Raw genomic sequence first — 24,603 nt, 5'->3', positions numbered from 1 at the left:
CTTTTCCTTGGTCGGATTACTGTTTCAAAGCTTCTGATGTCAATGTTTGCTCAGATCATGTTAGTGAAATTATTCTTATAGGAATGGAATCCTTTATTCCACATTCCACTTTAAAATCTTGTCCTTAATATAAACCTTGGTTTTCCAATAAAGTTCAAGAGAAGAATACTGCATATCATCATTGGCTTGTTTCCAATTCTTCAGTTTCATTTTCTGCCTACACCAAAGCTCATAACAATTGTAAAGCAGTTATTAATCAGTCCAAACTAGCTTTTGAACAGGCTAAGAGCTGAAAACTTGCTTTTTGCCCTAATGGTAGCCGAGCATTTTGGTCTCTTGCCAAACTATTGGCCGCAATTTTTGCCCATCTCTGCTCCCATCTCTGTTAAAACCAGATGGTTCTGTTGTCATTTCTGCCAAGGATAAGGCTGACCTGGTAGCATCCCGTTTTTTTTCCGACTTATGTATTAATCATCTTGGTAAAACTCCTTCCACCATTCCTAGCACGCTCCATTCAATGCCTCTTGTAGTCTTCCATCAAAAGGATGTCAGAAGGTGTTTGATGAATCTTGATGCTAAGAAATCTCCAGGTCCTGATGGTATTTCTTCACTTGTTATCAAAACCTGTGTTCTTGAATTTACTTCTGTTCTTTGCTGCCTTTTTTCGCTTTCTTATTCCAAAGGTGTTTTTCCTTCTGCTTCTAATCTCTCTTGGCACAAGCACATTACAAACATTGCTTCCTCTGCATCTAAAAAATTTGATTTCTCTTTCGTTCTCGGCGTTACTTTTATTCCAAACAGCTGTTCACTCTGCAAAAATCGCATATCCGCCCTACCATGGAATATTGTTGCCACATCTGGGGCAGTGCCACCCAAAACCTCTCTCAGGCTTCTAGATTCCATTCAGAAGAGGGCAGTTAGGTTAATTAATGACTCCTCTCTAACAGAGTCGCTCCACTTGCTGTCTCATAGATGTACTATTTCTGCTTCATGCCTTTTCTACAGATACTTCCATGGGCACTGTTCTTCTAAATTGGCTTCTATAATTCCCGCTCTCACTTTCAAAACAGTCCAAACACATGCCGCCACCAGCCAACATCCATTTACTGCCCAACTTCAAACTCACAGAACCAACTTTTCTTATTTCTCATTTATTCATTCAACTGCCATTTTCTGGAACAACCTTCCTGAAAATTACAGTGTCTACAGAAGTTCAAGTCTTGTGCCAACAAATATCTTCTTTTGTCTTCTCAACCTCCAACCCAAGTACACAGTTACTAAGTACTAAAGGTTCTAATACCTCTGGTGTTTGGGTTTTCATAAAAAAAAAAAAAAAAAAAAAAAACCAGTCTAGTGTATAATAAATTCAGTTTGAGGGCCATCTCTGTTGATAGGAGAACATGGCTTTTGATATTTTTTCTTACTTATTTTTATAGAAAAGTAAGTATTTGTAAAAATTTATGTGACAAGGCAGATTAAGTAAAATTTGAAATTTCCATTAAAAATGTAGGCGATTTCTTATCACCAGAAAAACATTGGGGATCTTTTCTTAAAATGCTGACCAGTGATAACATCATAAATTCTTCGCCACATGGCATAACCATGAAAGTTAAGATAATCCACCTTTCTTTCAAACCAGTCAAACATATTTAATTATAAAATGCCCATTCACAGTTCTACTCCAGACTGATGAAGCCTTTTATCTATCTATTCCTTCTACTAACTTTTCTGAACACTTTCCCTCTTATGTATTCATGATAATTACAAATTTAGATCCAACATCATGTATCTTCATTCTTTTTAACCTATAGACAGTACCTATACTACAAGTTGAAATAATGTTTTGTTACAGGTCAACAGCCGAAAAGTTAAAAGATACCACATGTTTTATCAGGTGGTATCTTTTAACCTTTAGCAGTCTTTTGGAAGAACAGTCTCGCACTCTTTTCTTTTAGTCCTACTTTAGTTTTCTGGAAAATTCCCTAACTGCAGCTTCCTAAAATAGAATACTCAATGGCTGTAAGAAGCAGTGTTATTCAAAATTATTTTTGAGGATTCTTGAAAGTAAGCTATAACTAGTGCTAGGAATGCACAAAACCCCAACAATGGTAAGTCTAGAAAGTAATCTTTCTATGGAAAGTAAATAAAGATAATATCTGTGTGTATACACCTCCACACTCAATTTAAGTTTTATGCAGTCACACATGAAATTGTCTAAAGTGCAAATAGGCTGCAGTTCAGAGAATTGCATTAATGACTAGGAACTTCACTTCGTGGTAGCTACAGCTAGGATAGATGAGGTTTTGTCAATGATGAATTTGAGGTATTGCTCAAAACATCAAAGGCAGATATTTTTGGGATATCACAGACGTGGTGTCACACAGATATAAGGAATGCAGAACTGGAATTTGGGGAGTACGTCTACAGAAAGGATAGACTGGATAGGAAGGGAGGAGAGGTTATGCTATTAGTTAAGAAATACATAAAATCCAAGGAAGTGAAGCCAGTGGACATTGCTGGACAGTGCAGTGTCGAGTCAGTTTGGTGTGACATAAGCATTGGTAGATCAAAATTGAGAGTAGGAGTGTGCTATAGGCCTAATAAATCTGATGAGTATAATAAGAAACTGTACAGGGAAATAAGAGTGGGCCAGTAAATCAGAGGGTCTTATAATGGGAGACTTTAATTTCCCAGATATTGACTGGAATTTGGGGGCTGGTCACTCACACACTAGCAAGGCTTTTGTGCATTTATTGGATGATTGTTTTCTACATCAGCATGTTCGGGAGGCAACTAGTGGGAGGAATACTCTTGATTTGATTATCAGTAGTGATTCTTCATGCATTAAGAATCTGCAGATAAATTAACCACTAGGTGGCAGTGATCACAGTATGCTGAAGTGGGATTTACTCAAAGAGGTAACTACCATTAGGGGTAAAGGGAAGGGTTATTGCTTTCGTAAAGGCGACTACGATGGACTGAGACAGTATTTAAATTCTATACAGTGGGACTAACTGATGATGTTACCAACAGCAAATGCAAAATGGGAAGCATTCAAAGAACTTATCTTGGAAGCTACTAGGCTTTACATACCAACTAAGAAATATTGTTCAAGGTTTAGGCCTAAATGGATGTCAGATGAACTGACAAGGCATATGGCAGAGAAGAAACATGCATGGGATACATACAAATTAACACATGACACAGAAGCCTATGATGGATACAAGTTGATCTGTAACCAAGTTACAAAGGAGGTTAGGCAGGCGAAGGCAGATTACGAGAAATCTTTGGCAAGGGATGCAAAGAAAAACAGCAAAGAGTTCTTTACTTATGTAAACTCTAGAAGGAAGGGGATGAATCAGATCAGTCCACTTGATATCGATGGGTCAACTGTTGATGATCCTGCTCAGGTAGCTAACAAACGAAATGAATATTTTGCATCGACATTCACACATGAGTTATTTAGCGAGGGTAAAGCCAGGGGTGTATTTAACTCTAGCAGTAAGCTAGAGAATCTTGTAATAACTGAGAGTAAAGTGGAGGAGAAATTGTTGAAGATAAACACAAGAAAGGAACCCGGGGTGGATGGGATCTATCCAGTTATATTAAAGGAGGCAGCAGAGGAAGTAAGCAAACCCTTAGCCATAATTATGAGAGCTTCCTTGGACTCAGGGGAGGTACCCACAGACTGGAGATGTGCAAATGTGACCCCAATTTACAAAGGATGATCAAAGGCTGACACAAGTAATTATAGACCTGTGATTTTAACTTCTGTTCCAGGAAAATTAATGGAGGCACTAGTTAAAGAAGCACTGCAGGATCATTTAGACAAGACTTCAGTTATAGCTCAGACACAGCATGGTTTTGTTAAGGGAAAGTCTTGCCTGACCAATTTGATTGGATACTATGATGCAGTCACAAAGGAACTGGATGCAGGGAATAACTTTGATATTATATACTTGGATCTTAGAAAGGCTTTTGATACTGTTGTACATGGAAGACTGCTGCACAAATTGGAGCAGTGTGACACTGGAGGCAAATTGCTGCTGTGGATAAAGGGGTGGCTGAGGGGAGAAGACAGAGAGTGGTAATCAATGGACACTGCTCGTCGTGGACTAATGTTATTAATGGAGTCCCACAGGGCTCAGTGTTGGGTCCATTATTGTTTTCTGTATTCATAAATGATATTGATGATGGTATATCAAGCTTAATGTCGAAGTTTGCAGACGATACAAAGGTAGGCAGGGTTGTCAAGGACACTACTGACACTATGCTGCTGCAACAGGATCTGGAAAGGTTGAGTAGATGGGCTGAGAGGTGGCAAATGAAGTTTAACATTGACCTGTGATTTTAACTTCTGTTCCAGGAAAATTAATGGAGGCACTAGTTAAAGAAGCACTGCAGGATCATTTAGACAAGACTTCAGTTATAGCTCAGACACAGCATGGTTTTGTTAAGGGAAAGTCTTGCCTGACCAATTTGATTGGATACTATGATGCAGTCACAAAGGAACTGGATGCAGGGAATAACTTTGATATTATATACTTGGATCTTAGAAAGGCTTTTGATACTGTTGTACATGGAAGACTGCTGCACAAATTGGAGCAGTGTGACACTGGAGGCAAATTGCTGCTGTGGATAAAGGGGTGGCTGAGGGGAGAAGACAGAGAGTGGTAATCAATGGACACTGCTCGTCGTGGACTAATGTTATTAATGGAGTCCCACAGGGCTCAGTGTTGGGTCCATTATTGTTTTCTGTATTCATAAATGATATTGATGATGGTATATCAAGCTTAATGTCGAAGTTTGCAGACGATACAAAGGTAGGCAGGGTTGTCAAGGACACTACTGACACTATGCTGCTGCAACAGGATCTGGAAAGGTTGAGTAGATGGGCTGAGAGGTGGCAAATGAAGTTTAACATTGACAAATGTAAAGTACTACACATGGGAAACAGCAACCCCAGAGCAACGTATCAACTCTGTGGTACTACACTGACAGTGGTAGAGAATGAAAGGGACCTGCGGGTAGTTGTGCAGGCAGATATGAAGTTCTCTGAGCAGTGCAGATGGGCTGCAAGAGTAGCTCATGGTGTGTTGTCAATGATATATAGGAATTTTTCTAGCAGGGATAAGGAGGTGATTATTCCCTTGTATAAAGCAATGGTCAGGCCACACCTTAGAGTACTGTATACAGGTCTGGAGGCCTCATTTCAAGAAGGATGTAGAACTGCTGGAACGAGTACAGAGAAGGGCAACAAGATTAGTGAATGGAACAAAGGGGTGCTCTTACGAAGAAAGGCTTAAGTTTTGCAAATTACAGTGTCTGGAGACTAGGCACCAGCGAGGTGATCTGATAGAGGTGTATAAAGCCTTGAATGGTTTGAGCATGCTCAATGCCGATGGGATTCTTCCTCTCGCTCAGAGTAATCACCTGAGAGGGCAAAAATTCAAATTGAGGAAAGATAGATGTAGGATAGACGTGCGGAAATTTGCCTTTAGCCAGCGGGTGGTTGGTTGGTGGAACAGACTTCCATCCCTTGTCACAGAAGTTGATAGCCTAAATAAGTTTAAGGCTCAGCTGGACAGGTATTTTGAACGAACAGAGGGGTGAAGTGGAAGTGGGTTTTTTTTTTTTTTTTGGCTGGTGCTGCATAAGCTTGCTTTCTTGTATCAAATGCCTCTACTAATGCTAATGATATACAGGAATTTTGCCACTAGGGAAAAGGAGGTAATTATTCTGCTGTATAAAGCAATTTTTAGTTCACACCTTCAGTAACTGCATACAGGTCTGGAACTCTCATTTTAGGAAGGATGCACATCAAATGAAACATGCTTTTGTCGATTCATTGGATGAATGTTTTCTACAGCAGCGGGTTCAGAAGGTAACTAGAGGGAGTAATACTCGATCTGATTATCAGTAGTGATTCTTCATGCATTAAGAATCTGCAGATAAAAGGAACCACTAGGTGGCAATGATCACAGTGTGCTGAAGTGGGATTTACTCAAAGAGGTAACTACCATCAGGGGTAAAGGGAAGGGTTTTTGCTTTCATAAAGGTGACGACAGTGGTCTGAGACAGTATTTAGATTCCATACGGTGGGTCCAACTGATGATGATAAATTCAAAATGGAAAGCTACTAGGCTTTTCATACCAACTAAGAAATATTGTTCAAGGTTTAGGCCTAGATGGATGTCAGATGAACTAATTAGACATGTGGCAGAGAAGAAAAATGCATGACATATATATATAAATTAACAGGTGACACAGAAGCCTATGGTAGATATAAACTGGTCTGTAACCAAGTCACAAAGGAGGTTAGGCAGGCAAAGACATATTATGAGAAATCTTTGGCAAAGGATGCAAAGAAAAACAGCAAAGAGTTCTTTACTTATGTAAACTCTAGAAGGAATGGTATGAATCAGATTGTTCCACTTGATATCGATAGTTCAACTGCTGATGACCCTCAGGTAGCTAACAAATTAAATGAATATTTTGCATCTACATTCACACATGGAGTTATTCAGGGAGGGAAATTAAAGGTGTATTAAACTCTGTCAGTAAGCTGGATAATCTTGTAATAACCATGAGTAAAGTGGAGGAGAAATTGTTGAAGATAAACATAAGTAAGCAAACCCTTAGCTATAATTATGAGAGCTTCCTTGGACTCAGGGAGGTGTGCAAATGTTACCCCAATTCACAAAGGAGGATCAAAGGGCAACACAAGTAATTATAGACCTGTTAGTTTAACTTCTGTTCCACGAAAATTAATTGAGACACTGGTTAAAGAAGCACTGCAGGATCATCTAGATAAGACTTCAGTTATAGCTTGGACACAGCATGGTTTTGTTAAGGGAAAGTCTTGCCTGACCAATTTGATTGGATACTATGATGTAGTCACAAAGGAACTGGATGCAAAGAATAATTTTGATATCATATATTTAGATCTTAGAAAGGCTTTTGATACTGTTGCACATGGAAGACTGCTGCACAAATTGGAGAAGTGTGGCATTGGAGGCAAATTGCTGCTAAGGATAAAGGGATGGTTGAGTGGTAGAAGACAGAGAGTGGTAATCAATGGACACTGCTCTTCGTGGACTAATGTTATTAGTGGAGTCCCCCAGGGTTCGTTAATGATATTGATGATGGTATATCGGCTTATCAGCAGATGATACGAATCTCGGCAGGGTTGTTAATAACACTAATGACAGTACATTGCTGCAACAGGATCTAGAAAATGTTGAGCAGATTGGCTGAGAGGTGGCAACTGAAGTTTAACCTTGACAAATGTAATGTACTGCATATGGGAAGCAGTAACTCCAGAGTAACATATCAACTGTGTGGTACTACACTGACAGTGATAGAGAATGAAAAGGACCTGGTGGTAATTGTGTAGGCAGATATGAAGTTTTCTGAGCAGTGCAGATGGTCTGGAAGAGTAGCTCATGGTGTCTTGTCAATGATATACAGGAATTTTTCTAGCAGGGATAAGGAGGTGATTATCCTCTTTTATAGGGCAAGTCAGGCCACACCTTGAGTACTGTATACAGATCTGGAGGCCTCATTTTAAGAAGGATGTAGAGCTGTTGGAACAAGTACAGAGAAGGGCAACAAGATTAGTGAATGGAACAAAGGGTTGCTCTTACGAAGAATGCTTAAGTTTTGCAAATTACAGTGTCTGGAGACTAGGCACCAGCGAGGTGATCTGATTGAGGTGTATAAAACCTTGAATGGTTTGAGCATTCTCAATGCTGATGGGAGTCTTCCTGTTGCTCAGAATAATCTTCTGAGAGGGCATAAATTCAAATTGAGGAAAGACAATTGTGGGATAGATGTGTGGAAGTTTGCCTTTAGCCAGCAGGTGGTTGATTGCTGGAACAAACTTCCATCTGTCGATATAGAAGTTGATAGCTTAAACAGATTCAATGCAGAACTAGACAAACATTTGGAGCGAGTGGATGGGTGAAATGAGAAGGTTGTGTGTGTGTTTTTTTTTGGCTGTTGCTATATATAAGCTTGCTTTCTTGCATCATGTCCCCTTGCTAATGCTAATATTTTTAATTGCACATTTTCTCATGTAGTTGCCCTGCAGAATGTTCATGTAAGGATACTAACCTTGCAATTTAATTTTTTTTTTTTGCAGAAGAATATTTAATTATAATGCATCTATTACCGACAGCATCTGTTTATAAATAGTGTTAAAGATACAGTACCAACACTATTTTTATAAATGAGAGTATCATGCATTTCACAAATTGGAACTAACTGTGGTGTGTGTGTGTGCTCAATCATACCTTATTAAATGTGAGCGTTCCAGATACTTTTGTATACAAGAGAATTAAAAATTTGTTGCAGAGATTAACAAAAATGTCAACATACAGTAGCATGCCTCCAGTAATGGAATATATCTCTGATCTCTGAACTTGGATGAAATAATAAATAATCTCTCCATTCCTCAAAACTTATTGTGAGGGAACCATCCTTGTCCATTCTATCAGAGAAAGAAAAAAAAAAAAAGTACATAACTATAGAAAATTTATAAATATGATCAAGAACACAATTACTAATAGGTATAATTTAATAAATATAAAAATTAAATAAATTGGTCAAGTACTGAGTGCCGAACACTCAAGATGAAGGGTCCATAGTCACCAATGGTCGTTAGTGTAGCATCTCAAATAGAGAGCTTTATGGTAACTGAAAAAAAGTTTAGTACCCTGGCTTGACCTAAAACTGAGAAACTAACAAAAACATTGTCTATTTGAGTCTTTCCAGTTGTTGTGAATGGCAAGGGTGAGAGAAGCGATTAAAGTCTTGGGGAGAAGCAACTGGCAGGTGAGGGCCACGCAAGACTCCGTGCAGGTGCCTTCACACCACTGCCACCTCAACACTGGCTCTCTGAGTACCTGCTTGCCAGGATAACTCCAGCTTTGAAAATTGTTAAAAAATATTTCTAGTTGTAAAATTTATAAATGACCTTTACAGAATTATTAACTAACTATTTAGCAACCTTTTTATCACCAAAAGGAGAGTTACTTAGTACAAAGAAGTGTGCTATCAAAGTGCAATAAAAAATTGTTTTTTTAATTTTAATACAAAAAGTAAATGATAGATTTCAATTGGAATAGTTTTCTCTTGATAAGCATCGAATAATGCATAGCTAATGTGTTTTTTAAATTTTTAGCTCCATTAGTGACGGAAATAGAAGGGGGAGATCATGAAAATTACATTTTCCTGTCTGGTGCCGCCATTTTTAATTTTAAAAATATCTTAAAATTATATTTAAATCTACTCGTTGAGCTCTTTCCAACGGTGTATAATAAGCTATAAGTTGTCGATAACATTTTGTCCCCCCCCCCATTTCTCCCCCCACATATTAACCCCACCCCCATTTCTCAGACAAATTTTTGTCAACAATGATCAATATAGCGTTATTTTGGCCCACATAATGTACAAACCCATGCAAAATTTTTCAATGAGTTGAGTAGTTCCAGAGATACAATGCTGTGGCGGTCGGGCGGACAGACAACTGAGTGACATTATAAGGGTCCTTTGTTAGACTACAGACCCTAAAAAAACAAACCTTGCTTCTCATTTAACTATAGTAAAATCTTAAGATTTCTATTAATATGTTCAGGCTGGATTACACATCATAGATGTAATCCATGGGGCACTACATTTTTAAAAAATTTGTAATTACTGGTGTAAAATCATTTTCAATAAATAAAGTAAACTGTACATGAATTTAACTAAAAACTTCAGTTCACTGAGCACTATATTTTGGAACATTACAGCACTTACTTTAATTTAACTAACTTGATTCCTAATACACGCAAAATTTTCTGAACCTAATAAATGAGAGTTCTGAGAGTTGGAATTCTGAAGGGTGATGTAAAGAAAATTACATATATTAAATAGATAATGATTAACTATTTTAATTTTTTTAATTAAAATAATTTAAAATTAGGTAACAACTCCATAAAACTTTATGTACAAAAAGGAAAACTATAAAGAATGCCAAAGTGAAAAACCACTTATCTAAACAGTTTCAATGAAAAATTAAGTCAATATGAAGGGAGAACTCCCAAGGTCTATGAGATTATGAATTTTGGAACCCCAACTGCAGATATGGTGACACTACTTCCAAACTCAGAGCACACTGTGAGCACACTACTTCCAAAAACAGAAAGGCATGCAATAAAATGAAATGAACTGAAAAACTGAAGAAAGAATTAAAACCAAGGAAATCCATGAATGATAAATGAAACTAATAATCCCATAAATAAATTACGCATACAATGTTAAAACAAAGTTACAACCCAACAGATGCATTTATGTATTAAATAAAATATGAAAACTTAAATAGCATAAACATCATGGATGGAGGTATTTTAATATTACTAGTGGCAAATGATTCAAGAAAACAAGCTTTAGCAAAAAAAAAAAAAAAAACACCTCACATTACCTGTTCATCCCAAACCAATAGTTGGTCTAGTTCTTCCTTGAATTTATTCAAATTAACCTTCTACAGCAATCAACAACCTGTTAGCTGAAGGCAACCTTCTGCACATCTATCCTGCAACTATTCTTCCTCACCTTGAATTTATATTTTCTCATGTGTGTAGTACAAGCAAGAGGAAGAATCCCATCAGCACTGAACTTGCTTAACCATTCAAAGCCATAAACACATCAATCAGATCACATCATGGGAGTTTTCAAATGCTATAATTTACAGAACTGAAGCCTTTCTTGGTAAGAGTACCCCTTTTGCCCACCCACCCCCCCCCAACCAATCTTGTTGCCTTTCTCTACACCAATTCCAGCAGTTCCATTCCTTCCTACATTGAAGCATTCAGACACGTATGCACTATTCAAGATTAGGCCTAACCATTCCTTGTACAATTGGAAAATCACCTTATTCCTGTGAGCAAAATTCCTGTATATCATTGATAAAACCCCATAAGTTGTTCTGGTAGTCTTTCTGCACTGCTCAGAGAACTTCATATCTGACTGCACAATTATCCCTAGTTCTTTTTTCATCCCCCACCCTCAAGGTATTTTTTAATTTTCCACTAAACTGAGCGTAGTATCACACAGTTGGTATATTATTCTAGGATAATTGTTACCCATATGCAGTATGCTTGCATTCATAAATGTTAAAATTCAATTATTATTATTATTATTAATATTATTAGCCATAGGGTGCAAGGAAGCCTGAGGCTTAGGCTGCACGAGCCAAAAAAAAAAAATTTCTGAGTTACTCAGAGAGAGAGAGAGAAGCAGAAGGGACTCACCAAGAAAGAGAAGAATGATGATATCCAGCTCAGGACCTGCTATTTCTCAGCCCATCTGCTTAATTTATGTAGTCCTTGCAATAGCATAACTTGATTGTCATAAACCACCCTGAAAACTTTTGTATCAAATGCAAACTTAGACATTAAGCTTGATATGCCTTCATCAATATCATTAATAAATATAGAAAACAATGGCCAAGCACTGAACTATGAGATCCACTGATGACACTAGTTAATGAAGAGCAGTGACCATTGATAACCATTCATGTCTTCTTCCACTAAACCATCCCTTTATTCATAACAGTAGCTTACCTTTAATGCCACACTGCACCAATTTGTACAGCAGTCTTTTATGTGCAATGGTATCAAAAAGCTTTCATGAAATCCAAGTATATGATATCAATTTTTTGCATCCAGTTCCTTGGTTATTTCATCATCGTATCCGATCAAACTGGTCAAACAAGATCACCCCTCAACAAATTCATGCAGTGGCTGCAGTATAAATGCACTCCTGTCTATATAGGCCTGCATTACTTGCTTAAACAGCGACTCCGTTACTTTACCTAGAATGGAGGTCAAGCTAGCAGGTATATAATTAGTTGTGTCACCTTCTGATCTTCTCTGTGTGAATGTATCCCAACTGATGTTTCCGACATCAGTTGGAGATACATTCACTCATCTCCAGTCCACAGTAACCTTCCCCGAATCCAATGATGCTCTTGTAATTATGGCTAAGGGTTTGCTCACCTCCCTTGTTGCCACATTAACATGTTGGTGACGATGCTGGAAACAGCATGCTTAATATGCGTCCGAAAAAAATTTTTGATATAGTTTTTTTATGAATTATAAAATGTTTATAAATTATACCTTTGGTTATTTTTTTCAACTTTGACCCAATTTTTTTTAGTGTACCACCGGTGGTATACGACGGCTCCACAATATTCTTTCATTGGGACCATCATGTACCACCAGTAGCCTGTGAATAAAACTCCACAATATGTCTTGGACCAAATGCCATCTTATCATAGCGCACTTAGAAAAAGTATCAAATGGTAAAAAAAGGTTTTCTTTGAAATAGCACTTGGCACTTGCATCATGAATACTTGGGTAACATATAATAACTAAAGTGACAACGGCAAGAAATTGGATATGCTACAGCTTCAACAAAAAATAAGAGAGGCTGAAGATGATGCTGAAATTGAAGAAAACCCGACCACCAGCAACAAAGAGACCAAAATGTAGTAGTACCGTAGATCATCACAAAATGGGAAAATATGAAGAGACGGCAAGAATGAGTAGAAGAGATGTACTTTATGTTACAAAAAAATTGAAAATGAACAAGGTGTCAAGGAAGATAGGGATAAAGCTAAGAGAGTTTGTAGATTTTGTGAAGATTGTCCAGGAAAGCCGACTATGTGCCTACAGTGTTTCAATGAAAAACATAAGTAATAACTATTAGTTTTGAGCTATTTACTAAGTTTTTTTTATTTTATTGATTAGTTCTGACCTCATTATTTAGAATACAACTGTATATGTTTCAAAAATAAAATATATTTTTTTCATTTTTATATCCTGATTTTATTAACTTATCCACATTTATAGATGAGTGCATTGCTGGTGGTAACACTGAACAAGTTGTATCTCTGCTATTGCCATATGCCCAATATAGAGGGGTCCCGCTATTAAGTGCAAGATTTTTAGATACATTGAAAGTGGACTGACAAGTGGTCGACAATGGTCACTGTCAAAATGTGTAACGTACCACCAGTGTACCACATCATCACTAACGTGTTAATATAACTGGGTAGATCACATTCACCTTGGGTGCCTTTTTTATATGTTTAGCTTCAATAACTTCTCTTCTACTTTCCTTTTAGTTATCTCAAAATCATTTAGCTCCCTATTAGAGTTTGATTAACTTCTGGCATCTGCTTCCCTAAATAATTCCTCATGTGAATGTAGATATAAAATACCTATTCAGTTTCTCAGCAATGTGAGCAGGATTATCAATAGTTAAACCATTGATATCCAGTGGATCAATGTGATTCATTCACATTGAATACAAATGTAAAGTACTACATATGGGAAACAGCAACCCCAGAGGAATGTATCAACTCTGTGGTACTACACTGGCAGTGGTAGAGAATGAAAGGGACCTGGGAGTGGTTGTGCAGGCAGATATGAAGTTTTATGAGCAGTGCAGACTGGCTGCAAGAGTAGCTCATGGTGTATTGTCGATGATATATAGGAATTTTTCTAGCAGGGATAAGGAGGTGATTATTCCCTTGTATAAGGCAATGGTCAGGCTACACCTAGAGTACTGTACACAGGTCTGGAGGCCTCATTTCAAGAAGGATGTAGAGATGCTGGAACGAGTACAGAGAAGGGCAACAAGATTAATGAATGGAACAATGGGTTGCTCTTACGAAGAATGGCTTAAGTTTTGCAAATTACAGTGTCTGGAGACTAGGCACCAGCGAGGTGATCTGATAGAGGTGTATAAAGCCTTGAATGGTTTGAGCATGCTCAATGCTGATGGGATTCTTCCTCTTGCTCAGAATAATCACCTGAGAGGGCATAAATTCAAATTGAGGAAGGACAGATGTAGGATAGACGTGAGGAAATTTTCCTTTAGCCAGCGGGTGGTTGGTTGGTGGAACAGACTTCCATCCCTTGTCGTGGAAGTTGATAGCCTAAATAAGTTTAAGGCTCAGCTGGACAGGTATTTCGAACGAACAGAGGGATGAAGTGGAAGTGGTTATTTTTTATTTATTTATTTTATTTTTTTGGCTGATGCTGCATAAGCTTGCTTTCTTGCATCAAATGCCACTACTAATGCTAATGCTAATTCCCTTTGTTCTAGCATTTACATAAGTAAAGAAATCTTTATTTTTCTTTGCATCCTTAACCTACTTTGTTACTTGATTGCAGACTAGTTTATATATACTGTGGGCTTCTGTATAACCTGATACTCTATATGCATCCCATTTATTTTTTTTTCCCTCTTCCATGGGTTTCATCAATTCACCTGACATCCACTTAGATCTAAGCACTGAACTGTATTTCTTAATTGGTATGAAAAGCCTAGTAGCTTCCACAATTACTTAAGCATGCTAACTTCTGATGGGATTCTTCTGCTCGCTCAGATTACGAACCTGAAGGGGCATAAATTCAAACTGAGGAAAGACAGTTGTAGAATAGATGTGCAAAAATTTGTCTTTAGCCAGCATGTGGTTAATTGCTGGAACAAACTTCCATCTGTCTTTGTAGAAGTTGATAGCTTAAATAAATTCAAGGAGGAACTGGACAAATGTTTACAGAGAGTGGATGTATGAAACTGGTTTTTTTTTTTTTTTTTTTGGCTGATACTACATAAGCTCATACGCTTGCTTTTCTTGCATCGCATGTTTACATTACTACTACTACCTAATCTTCCCTATGCATAATGGCCTTTAAGGAAACTAATTCTTCCATAACAATGTTGTAACTGTTAACTTTTTTTTTTTTTTTTTTAGATAAACCAAATTTTATGATGGGATGCATGCAGGTTCTGGTTCAGCGATGGAGAAAATATTGAATATTGGGAACGAGGCTACAGTGTGCGATTCTTACTTCCAAGGCTCTTAATAACAGATTAGTTTTTGAAATAATTGAGATTTTATTTATTTTTTTTTTAATTTTAATATGCTAAACTATAGTTAATAACACAGTTTGAATTCCCATAGTCATGTAGGTTAGTTTATTTTTGTATTTAGGTAAGTATTTGGAAAGCTACAGTTTATTAATCAGCTTTTTTGCTATCGATATTTTGGCAGGAACTTTGCAATTTTCACTTGGTAGCTTAAATTTAATTTCACTAGCGGTTAAAAGTGTTGTCAGCAGTATAATTTCTGTAATACTTTGTTAATTTAAATTCCATAATATATTTTAAGTTTAAAATATTTGGAAAGTTACAGCTTAATTCAGATAGACTTTGTTATTAATATTTTGGTGGGAACTTCATAACTTTCATTTGGTAGTTTAAATTTAACTTCTTTAGTGGTTCAAGTTTTGTCAACAGTTTCATTTCTGCAATATTTTGTTAAAATAAATTCTGTAATATATTGTAAATTTAAATTTCATAATCTTTGTAAAGTTCAAATTTTACTTAAATAATGAGTGCTACAAGATCCACTTACAATACAAAGTCCAAGGACATTGGGACTCAGAAGGAAATGCCTGCTGGCATTTCGTGAACGAGTCATTACTTTCTCATTTGTATAGCCTGCGGCATGTATTCTAAAATTGGTCTAGTAGACAGACTCAGCTGAGCTGACTATTTTTTCTTTACAACCAATATTATTATTATTAGCCATAGGGTGCAAGGAAGCCCGAGTCTTATGCTGCACCAGCCAAAAAAAAAATTCCCAAGTTACCCTAAGAGAGAGAGAGATCACCAAGAAAGAGAAAAATGATATCCAGCTCAGGACCCTGGGTGTGCCAAGCCCATACTCACCAAATGCGACCCGCTTTTTTCAGTCGGTCTCAGCAATGGTCGCATGGTTTTTCCAGTTTTTCGTCCGGCAAATAAGCAAACCAACCATAGAGCACATGAAATTAACAGAGACAATATATACACGCAATATGATTTACATCGCTGATGCGCCTATAACCGAATAGCAAAACTTCTGTCTGTCAATAACAACTTTATGCATTATGAGAAGAATTTCAGTCAGTGAAGAAATGAGTGCTCTCCCTAGAAACAAATGTATCTGGGAGCTCATCAAGGACTGAAGTATATTGTGACCTGCCAAATGATGCACCCACAGTTCAGGTTCCAGAAAAGAATACTCAAGTGCAGAATGCTCTGGTCGAAGATGATCTAGTTTTACTGGGAAACACCAGAGTCTGTTTTCCAGGAGCAACAATTGATGTAACCAACAGATTGTCAGATTTTAAGGGAGGTAAAGAGAATTATTATTTGGGCGGGGTTTAACGATATTAAACGTAAGCAACCTGACCATCTGTTCGATAAATGTAAGACTGTGCTGAAAAAATGCTGCGAGTTAGATCATAATGTGTGTGTCCAGTTGCCTGGACACAATAGAGGGGGATTATATGCTGGAAACCTTGTGGATTAACTGGACATTTGAGGGAATTTGAGGGAAAAGGCTCTAGGAAGGAAATTTTCCTCAGTGTGACCCACATTTGTAGTTAGAAGGAATAAATTTTGTGGAGATGGTATTCATTTGAACAAAGGTCGTGAAAGGATTTTTGCCATTATCATGGAGGATACCTTAAGGGTACAGGGAAACTGCTAGTTGGGGGGAGAAAAGTAATTTAGATCTGCATTTATCTATGATATGGTTCAAAGAAGTGCTTGAACTCATCAAGAATTTTTGCTTGTTGCCAAAACAGCCGATTTTGATAAGACATTCAGAGGGTAGCAACGTTTCGAATGAGGGGGAAGATAAAGCTTGTGATACAAACATAAATAACTTAATAAATAACGAAACATAAATGGTTCGACTGTTGATGATCCTGCTCAGATAGCAAACAAACTGAATGAGTATTTTGCATCTACATTCACACGTGAGAAATCATTACAGTTTGAAAATGGAAGAAGGTCATCAAATTGTAGCAGTGTGCTTAATGATTTTGTAATAACTGAGAGCAAAGTGGAGGAGAAATTGTTGAAGTTAAACATAAGAAAGGCACCTGGGGCGGATGGGATCTATCCAGTTATATTAAAGGAGGCGGCAAAGCAACTAAGCAAACCCTTAGCCATAATTATGAGAGCATCCTTGGATTCAGGGGAGGTTCCCACGGACTGGAGATGTGCAAATGTATCCCCAATTCACAAAGGAGGTTCGAAGGGTGACACGAATAATTACAGACCAGTTAGTTTAACTTCTGTTCCGGGTAAAATAATGGAGTCACTGGTTAAAGATGCATTGCAGGATCATCTAGACAAGACTGCAGCAATAATTCAGACACAGCATGGGTTTGTTAAGGGAAAGTCTTGTCTGACAAATTTGATTGGTTATTATGATGTGGTCACAAAGGAACTGGATGCAAAAAATAATTTTGATATCATATACTTGGATTTCAGGAAAGCTTTTGACACTGTTGCGCATGGAAGACTACTGTACAAATTGGAGCAGAATGGTATTAAGGGTAAGTTGCTACAATGGATAAAAGGATGGTTAAGTGGGAGAAGACAGAGGGTGGTAATCAATGGGTGCTGCTCTTCGTGGACTAATGTTATTAGTGGAGTCCCACAGGGTTCGGTGTTGGGTCCACTGTTGTTTTGTATATTTATCAATGATATTGATGAAGGTATATATCAGGCTTAATGTCGAAGTTTGCAGATGACACGAAGGCTGGCAGGGTTGTTAATGACAGTAATGGCAGTGTGCTACTGCAACAGGATCTAGATAATTTGGGCAGATGGGCTAAGAAGTGGCAACTGAAGTTTAACCTTGACAAATGCAAAGTACTGCATATGGGTAGAAGTAACCCCAGAGAAACGTACCAACTGTGTGGTACTACACTTAAGGTGGTAGAAAATGAAAAAGACCTGGGAGTAATTGTGCAGTCAGATATGAAGTTTTCTGAGCAATGTAGACAGGCTGCTAGGGCAGGTCATGGGGTTTTGTCAATGATATATAGGAATTTTGCTAGCAGGGAAAAGGAGGTGATTGTCCCTCTGTATAAGGCAATGGTCAGGCCACGCCTTGAGTACTGCGTACAGGTCTGGAGGCCTCATTTTAGGAAGGATGTAGATTTGCTTGAGCGTGTACAGAGAAGAGCAACACGATTGGTGAGGGGAATGAAGGGAACCTTCTTTTACCAAGAGAGGCTTAAGTTCTGCAAATTGCAGTGGCTGGAGACTAGGCACCTGCGCGGTGATCTGATTGAGGTCTATAAGGCCTTGAATGGGTTGAGCATGCTGAATTCTGATGGGATCCTCCCACTTGTTCAGAATACGAACCTAAGGGGACATAAGTTCAAATTAAGAAAGGATAGATGTAGAATAGATGTGCGGAAATTTGCCTTTAGCCAGCGGGTGGTTAATTGCTGGAACAAACTTCCATCTGTCGTTGTGGAAGTTGATAGGTTAAATAAATTTAAGGAGGAACTGGACAGGCAATTGGAGGGTATGGTGTGATTTTTTTTTTTTTTTTTTTTTTGGCTGATGCTGCATAAGCTCCTACACTTGCTTTCTTGCATCAAGTGCCACTACTACTACTACTACTACTTCAAGGGGTATGTCAGGGTTGTAAATTATAGAAGATTACTTGGTCTCAACTGTGTCTACAGTAATGTAAGGAGTGTTGTCAAAAAAATGGCTGAATTTGAACTCCTGGTTAGGACAACTAATGCTGATATCATAGGGCTAACAGATGGTACCACCCAAAAATTGGGGATGACAAGTTCCACCACAGTATGAATAATATATTTAGGAAAGGGAGGGAAGATTGAAGCAGCGGAGGGATCAAGCTTCTTATCAAAAGCAGTCTGAACAGAAAAAGAGCTTTTGCTCAGTATGAAATTACATCTGCCAACACAGAATCTCTGTGGTGCAAGTTAGTTGGAAGCAAAGGTATAATGAGAATGGGAGTACTCTACAGACCGGAAGATTGTGAAGAGTATGGCGAGATTCTCTACATGCAGATGGAATAGGCAAGCAAGCATGAATCTCTTATCATGGGTGACATCAATCTGCCCTAGATGATTGGAATAAGTGGGAGAAAAACACCATGAAGAAAATTTTTTTAAATTAAACCAAATGATTATTATTTATTTATTTTACGTAAACCCCAAACACGAGAGGTATTAAAACCTATACTTAGTACCGTGCTTGTGTTGGAGGTTGAGAAGCCGAAAGAAGATATTTGTTGACAGTGGACTTGAACTTCTGCGAGTGGAGAGACTGTTAGAAATGAATCGTTCATTTTTTTTTTTTTTACTTCTTTTTTTCTGTTTATACTCTGGCACGATAACAATGTCAGTAGAGTTTACAATAAATCGTCAATACAAATATTTAACGTATTTAGTAGTCACGGGCATGAACCCAAGACGACTCAAGGAATGCTTGCTTTGCACTCTCGCTCCTGACCACTCGGCTACGTCAGGCCTATAAAGTTTCTACTTATACTCCGACACAACAACCAAGTCAGTAGAGTTTACAATAAATCGTGAATACAAATATTTATCGTATTTAAATAAATAAATAAATTTTCTGTTTATACTCCGGGACGACCAAATGGTCAGAGAAGTTCACAAGATAGACAGAACACAAGGAACAGCACCGTATTCAGCAGTCACGGGGTTGAACCCTGGTCACTCAAAGCACGTGTCCTTATGCACCCACGCACCTGACCACTAGGCTACGGCGGCACGCGTGCTATCCACTCTCGCTCCTGACCACTCTGCTCTTCTGAATGGAATCAAGAAGCCTGAGAGAGGTTTTGAGGGTACCACTCCAGATGTGGGAACAATATTCCATGGCAGGGCAGCTTTGCGATTTATACAGAGTGAGCAGCTGTTTGGAAGAAAAGTAACGCCGAGAGCAAAAGAGGAAACCAAGTTTTTTAGATGCAGAGGAAGCAATATTTGTAACGTGCTTGTGCCAAGAGAGATTAGAAGTCAGGGTAATCCCCAAAAGAGATATCATTTTGCCCAGAAATCGGAGTGTCACTAAAGATAAGCATAGGAGTAGAAGAATCCTTTCTGTGAGATATAAGACAAGACTGAGTTTTAGAAGGGTTGAAATCAACTAAGTTGTCTTTGCCCCACTGGAGAATTACCTGAAGATTGGCATTTAAAGAATTGGCAGCAGATTTTCGAAAAGTTGAAGCTGATTGGGCAGTGCAAGGTTTCTAAAAATGGAAAGTGGAATGCAATGTGCTATCATTGGCAAAACTATGGATACAATTTCTAGTCAATGGAAGAAGGTCATTAATATACAAGAGGAAAAGAGTGGGGGAAAGAACTAAACCTTGGGGGACACCGGCATTAGTGGAGAAGCTAGAAGACAGAGCCATCTACCATCACCCTCAGTGAGAGATCAGAGAGAAAACTGGATAACCAATTACTAAAAACAGTTGGCAAACCATAAGATGGAAGCTTGTTTAGAAGACCTTTATGCCAAACATGATCGAAAGCCTTTGAGATGTCAAGAGCAACTACTTGTGTTTCACAGAACCTTTCCATTGAATTCATCCAAATGGGTAACATAAGCCAGAATATCACCAGTATATTGTACACTGATGGAATCCATACTGGCGATCATTGATCAGATGGAAGGTTTCTAGGTAGTTTAAGAGTTGGCGGTTAATTGATTTCTCCATTACTTTAAAAAGAGTAGAAGTAATTGAATTTCAATTAGATGGGAGGGATTTATCACCCTTTTTAGGAACTGGCTGGATATGAGCAAATTTCCAAGCAGAAGGAAAAACACCTTTCGAATAAGAAAGTGAAAAAATGCGGCAAAGAACTGGAGTAAGTTCAGGAGCACATGTTTTGAGAACAAGTGGAGAAATACCATCGGGACCTGGAGGTTTCTTAGCATTAAGATTCGTCAAAATCTTTCTGACATCCTTTTGAAGGAAGACCACAGGAGGCATTGAATGGAGCGTGTTGGGAATGGTGGGAGGTGTTTTACCAAGATCATTAATACATGAGTTGGAAGAAAAATGGGATGCTAGGAGGTTAGCTTTATCCTTGGCTGAAGTGACAGCAGAACCATCTGGTTTGGACAGAGATGGGCAAAAGTTGCGGCCAATAGCTTTGGCAAGAGACCAGAACGCTCGGCTACCATTAGGGCAAGTAGCAAGTTTTCTACTCTTAGCCTGTTCAAACTCTAGTTTGGACTGATTAATAACTGCTTTACAATTGTTGCAAGCTTTGTTGTAGGCAGAAAATGAAACTGAAGAATTAGAAACAAGCCAATTATGATATGCAACATTCTTCTCTTGAACAGCCTTAGCACATTTATTGGAAAACCAAGGTTTAGATAAAGGACGAGATTTTAAAGTGGAGTGTGGGATAAAGGATTCCATTCCTGCAAGAATAATTTCACTGACACAATCTGAGCAAATGTTGACATCAGAAGTTTTGAAACAATAATCCGACCAAGGAAAAGAAGAAAAGAAATCTCGCAGGTCATCCCATTTTGCATTTTTGTAATGCCAAACAACACGAGGTTGGGAATAGCCATGAGATAAAGGCTCCACTGGAGAAGAGACAATCACCAAGTTGTGATATGAAGTGCCTAAAGGACCTCTCACTTCGACCGTATACTTAGAAGGGTTCTTTGTGAGAAAAAGATCAAGCGTATTGGCTGTATGATTAGGATTGTCTGGTATTCTTGTAGGTAAATGAACAATCTGTGCTAGGTCATTAGTAATTGCAAAAGCCTCAGCATCTCGACCTGCTGGGTCGGTGTGACTAGAAAATGGAAGCCAGCTGGAGTTGTGAACATTAAAATCACCAAGGAAAATTACCTCACTGTTAGAAAAGTTGGACTGGAGAAAGTCAAGTTGCCAAGTCTCTGACAGGGAATATGAGAACGGACATATGCACAGTACCACCTTTTAGGCGAAAGGAATCACACACAAATAATTTGGGCATCTGAGATGAGCAGTAGCTGAATCAACCGATAACTGAGATTCTGTCAGAAAAAGTACATGGGGTTTGGCAGACTGCAAGTGGAAATGAACATCACTGAGATTAGAATTGAGACCACGTATATTTGTGAAATGAATTACGAAGTGCTTGGGAGGTTTAGATCTTTTTGCAGATAAGCTTGCTCTATTAGTTTGACAATTCATGGTGTATTCAATAGTAACAAAAAGGGTGGGACATGCTGTATGAAGTAATGAAATTTTTGGATATGGCGTAAGAATATACCCAGATCCTTGAGATTACGTGGCCTCGACAATGCTTCCCGCATACACACTACTCTGACTCCCTCCAGTCATATCTGGCAGAGTAGAGGTAGCAAGATTATACACTAGCTGATCCGGAAGCCTCCTAGAGAGTTACCAATAGGTTCAGTCCGGTGTACTAACTAGCGGCCGACCTGCGAACACCGTTTTAGAGCTGTACCCTCGAAATGTAAGGAATATTGGATCTCGCCACGATGTTCAACATAACCTCAGAAGTCATCAATTATACTGCATGATGGAAGAGATAAGCAAGGGTTGACCAGAACTTAGCTCTAGAGACTAAACATGGGTTCCACCACTTCAAGCCTCCAATAAGCAAAGTGGTGGTATTTCACCAGTTGAGAGTTATCTACCACCTAGTACTGCCTGGTAACATAGAGGGACGGCGTTCCTTCATGTGGTGTGGGCCCCACACCTCGACCCCTGCTTACGTTGGTTCACACCTGGGTGGTCACCCACCATGTACTTGTGCATGGAGGTTATACCCAGAGTTACTAACAGTCCCACCATCGTGAAGGTGCAAGCAGAGGATTTGGCTGTTACAGACCGTCCGGACTTCGCCGAAATTTGGTCCACTTGACTTGAGTGTTACTCGAATATCAGTTCCCTCAGCATTTTAGACTCCCAGGTAGCAAGTACAGCTTGTCTGGCATATCTGAAAGAATGTCTGTGACAACCTCAAGGACCCAGCTAAAAACAACTATAACTAACAAGCTTCCCTGAATAATACTAGTTGTTTTCTTCTGTACACAGCATGTAGAAGCCAAGTTTTATGGTTTTTGAAGCCGGAAAATCCAAGAAATTCTCTCTGCCGCCGCGTTTACATCAAGTGGGGCTTCTTGCAGATGCGTCCGTCAGCTCCGAGTTTGTCGGGTGGTGCCAGTGGCTTCTCACAAAACTGCACTCAGTGACACTGATGATGCAAAACCCAGAAGAGTGCGAGCTGTATTAGGCCTGATATAGTCGAGTGGTCAGAAGTGAGAGTGCAGTAGCACATGCTTTTTGAGTGGACCAGGGTTCAAGCCTGTGACTGCTAAAGATGATTAACATTTGTATTGATAATTTATTGTAAACTCCAGTGACCTGGTAGCAGTACTGGAGTATAAACAAGTTTTTTTTTTTTTTTTTGTGTTGGTGTGTGGTAATATCAGCAAAGCAAGGAGGGAGAAGCCAAAGAAAAGAAATGGGGGGGATGTAAAGGGGAAGGAAAGGAGGAGATGATTATTATTATTACTACTAGTCATGTAGCGGAAGGAAGCCAGACTTATGCTGCACCAACTAAAAAAAATTTCCGAGTTATCTCAAGAGAGTGTTATTCCCTTCTACTTCTGACACTCTCTCTCGAGAGAGAGAGAGAGTGTCAGAAGTAGAAGGGAATAACCAAGAAAGATGATATCCAGCTCAGCACCCTGGGTATGCCAAGCCCATACTCACCAGATATAAAGGGGATGAATCTAGATGAGCAGGAGTGCAAAACCACTAATGAGTAGACAGCCCTATAGAAGGAGTGATAGTTAAAAGTAAGAAAAACAGTAGGCCAGTTAAATGGCTTAAAAAAAAAAAAAAAAAAAAGGAGGGGAAGGCATCACCAAGTGACTCCACAATCCTACCTATCAGCAGTCTAGTCTAGGGTACAATTCTAGAAGGAGAGTTCACTGACGAGTATTATTGAGGATACCTTAAAGGTTCAGGGAAACTGCTAGTTATGGGGGGGGTGGAATGTGGGTAATACTGACACACGTTTATCTGATAATATTGGTCAAAGTAACTCTTGCACATACCTCAAGAGTTCTTATCTGTTACCCCAACTGGACATATTATCTAAATGTTCTGGGGGCAGAAACGTTTCAAGTGAGCGGGTAGCTAATGCCGGGGAAGAGAGCCTAAAAAACTTCAAGGGTTGTGTTAGGGTAGTTAAATATACAAGAACAGTAAGTCCTAACTGTTTATATAGTAATGTTAGAAGTGTCGTCAATAAAATGAGCAAATTCAAACTGCTGGTTAAAACAAGTAACACGGACATAATAGGGCTTACGGACACGTGGTGCCACCCGGATATTGGGGATGATGAGTTTCAGTACGGCTTGTATAATGTATTTAGGAAGGATAGGGTAGATAGAAGGGGTGGTGGGGTAATGCTTTTTATCAGAAGCAGCCTGAGTGCAACGATAGCTTTCCCGGATTCAGACGTTTCACATGGATAGTATAGAATCTGTATGGTGTGAGATAGTTGGAAACAAAGGTATAATGCGAGTAGGAGTAATCTACAGACCACGTGATTGTGAAGATTATGATGAAAGCCTCTACATGCAAATTGAATGGGCAAGTAAGCGTCAATGTCTTATTATGGGTGATTTCAATTTGCCTCTAATTGA

General features: G+C 38.7%; 1 protein-coding gene across 1 annotated transcript in view; it reads right to left on the bottom strand.

Annotated features, from left to right (window-relative positions):
- Positions 1-24,603, bottom strand: part of LOC150089485 (mitochondrial adenyl nucleotide antiporter SCaMC-like) — a 279,984-nt gene that overhangs the window by 137,251 nt on the left and 118,130 nt on the right. Inside the window, exon 4 of the mRNA XM_090368618.1 lies at positions 8,380-8,491. Coding sequence (XP_090224744.1) covers positions 8,380-8,491 — 112 coding nt within the window. The remainder of the gene's footprint in view (positions 1-8,379; positions 8,492-24,603) is intronic.

This window comes from Mastigoproctus giganteus, chromosome 2 (assembly GCF_048544385.1).
Source record: "Mastigoproctus giganteus isolate SK-2022 chromosome 2, ASM4854438v1, whole genome shotgun sequence".
Classification (NCBI taxonomy): domain Eukaryota; kingdom Metazoa; phylum Arthropoda; class Arachnida; order Uropygi; family Thelyphonidae; genus Mastigoproctus; species Mastigoproctus giganteus.
The sequence above is the reverse complement of the archived record's forward strand: the minus strand, read 5'-3'. Positions and strand labels throughout refer to the sequence as shown.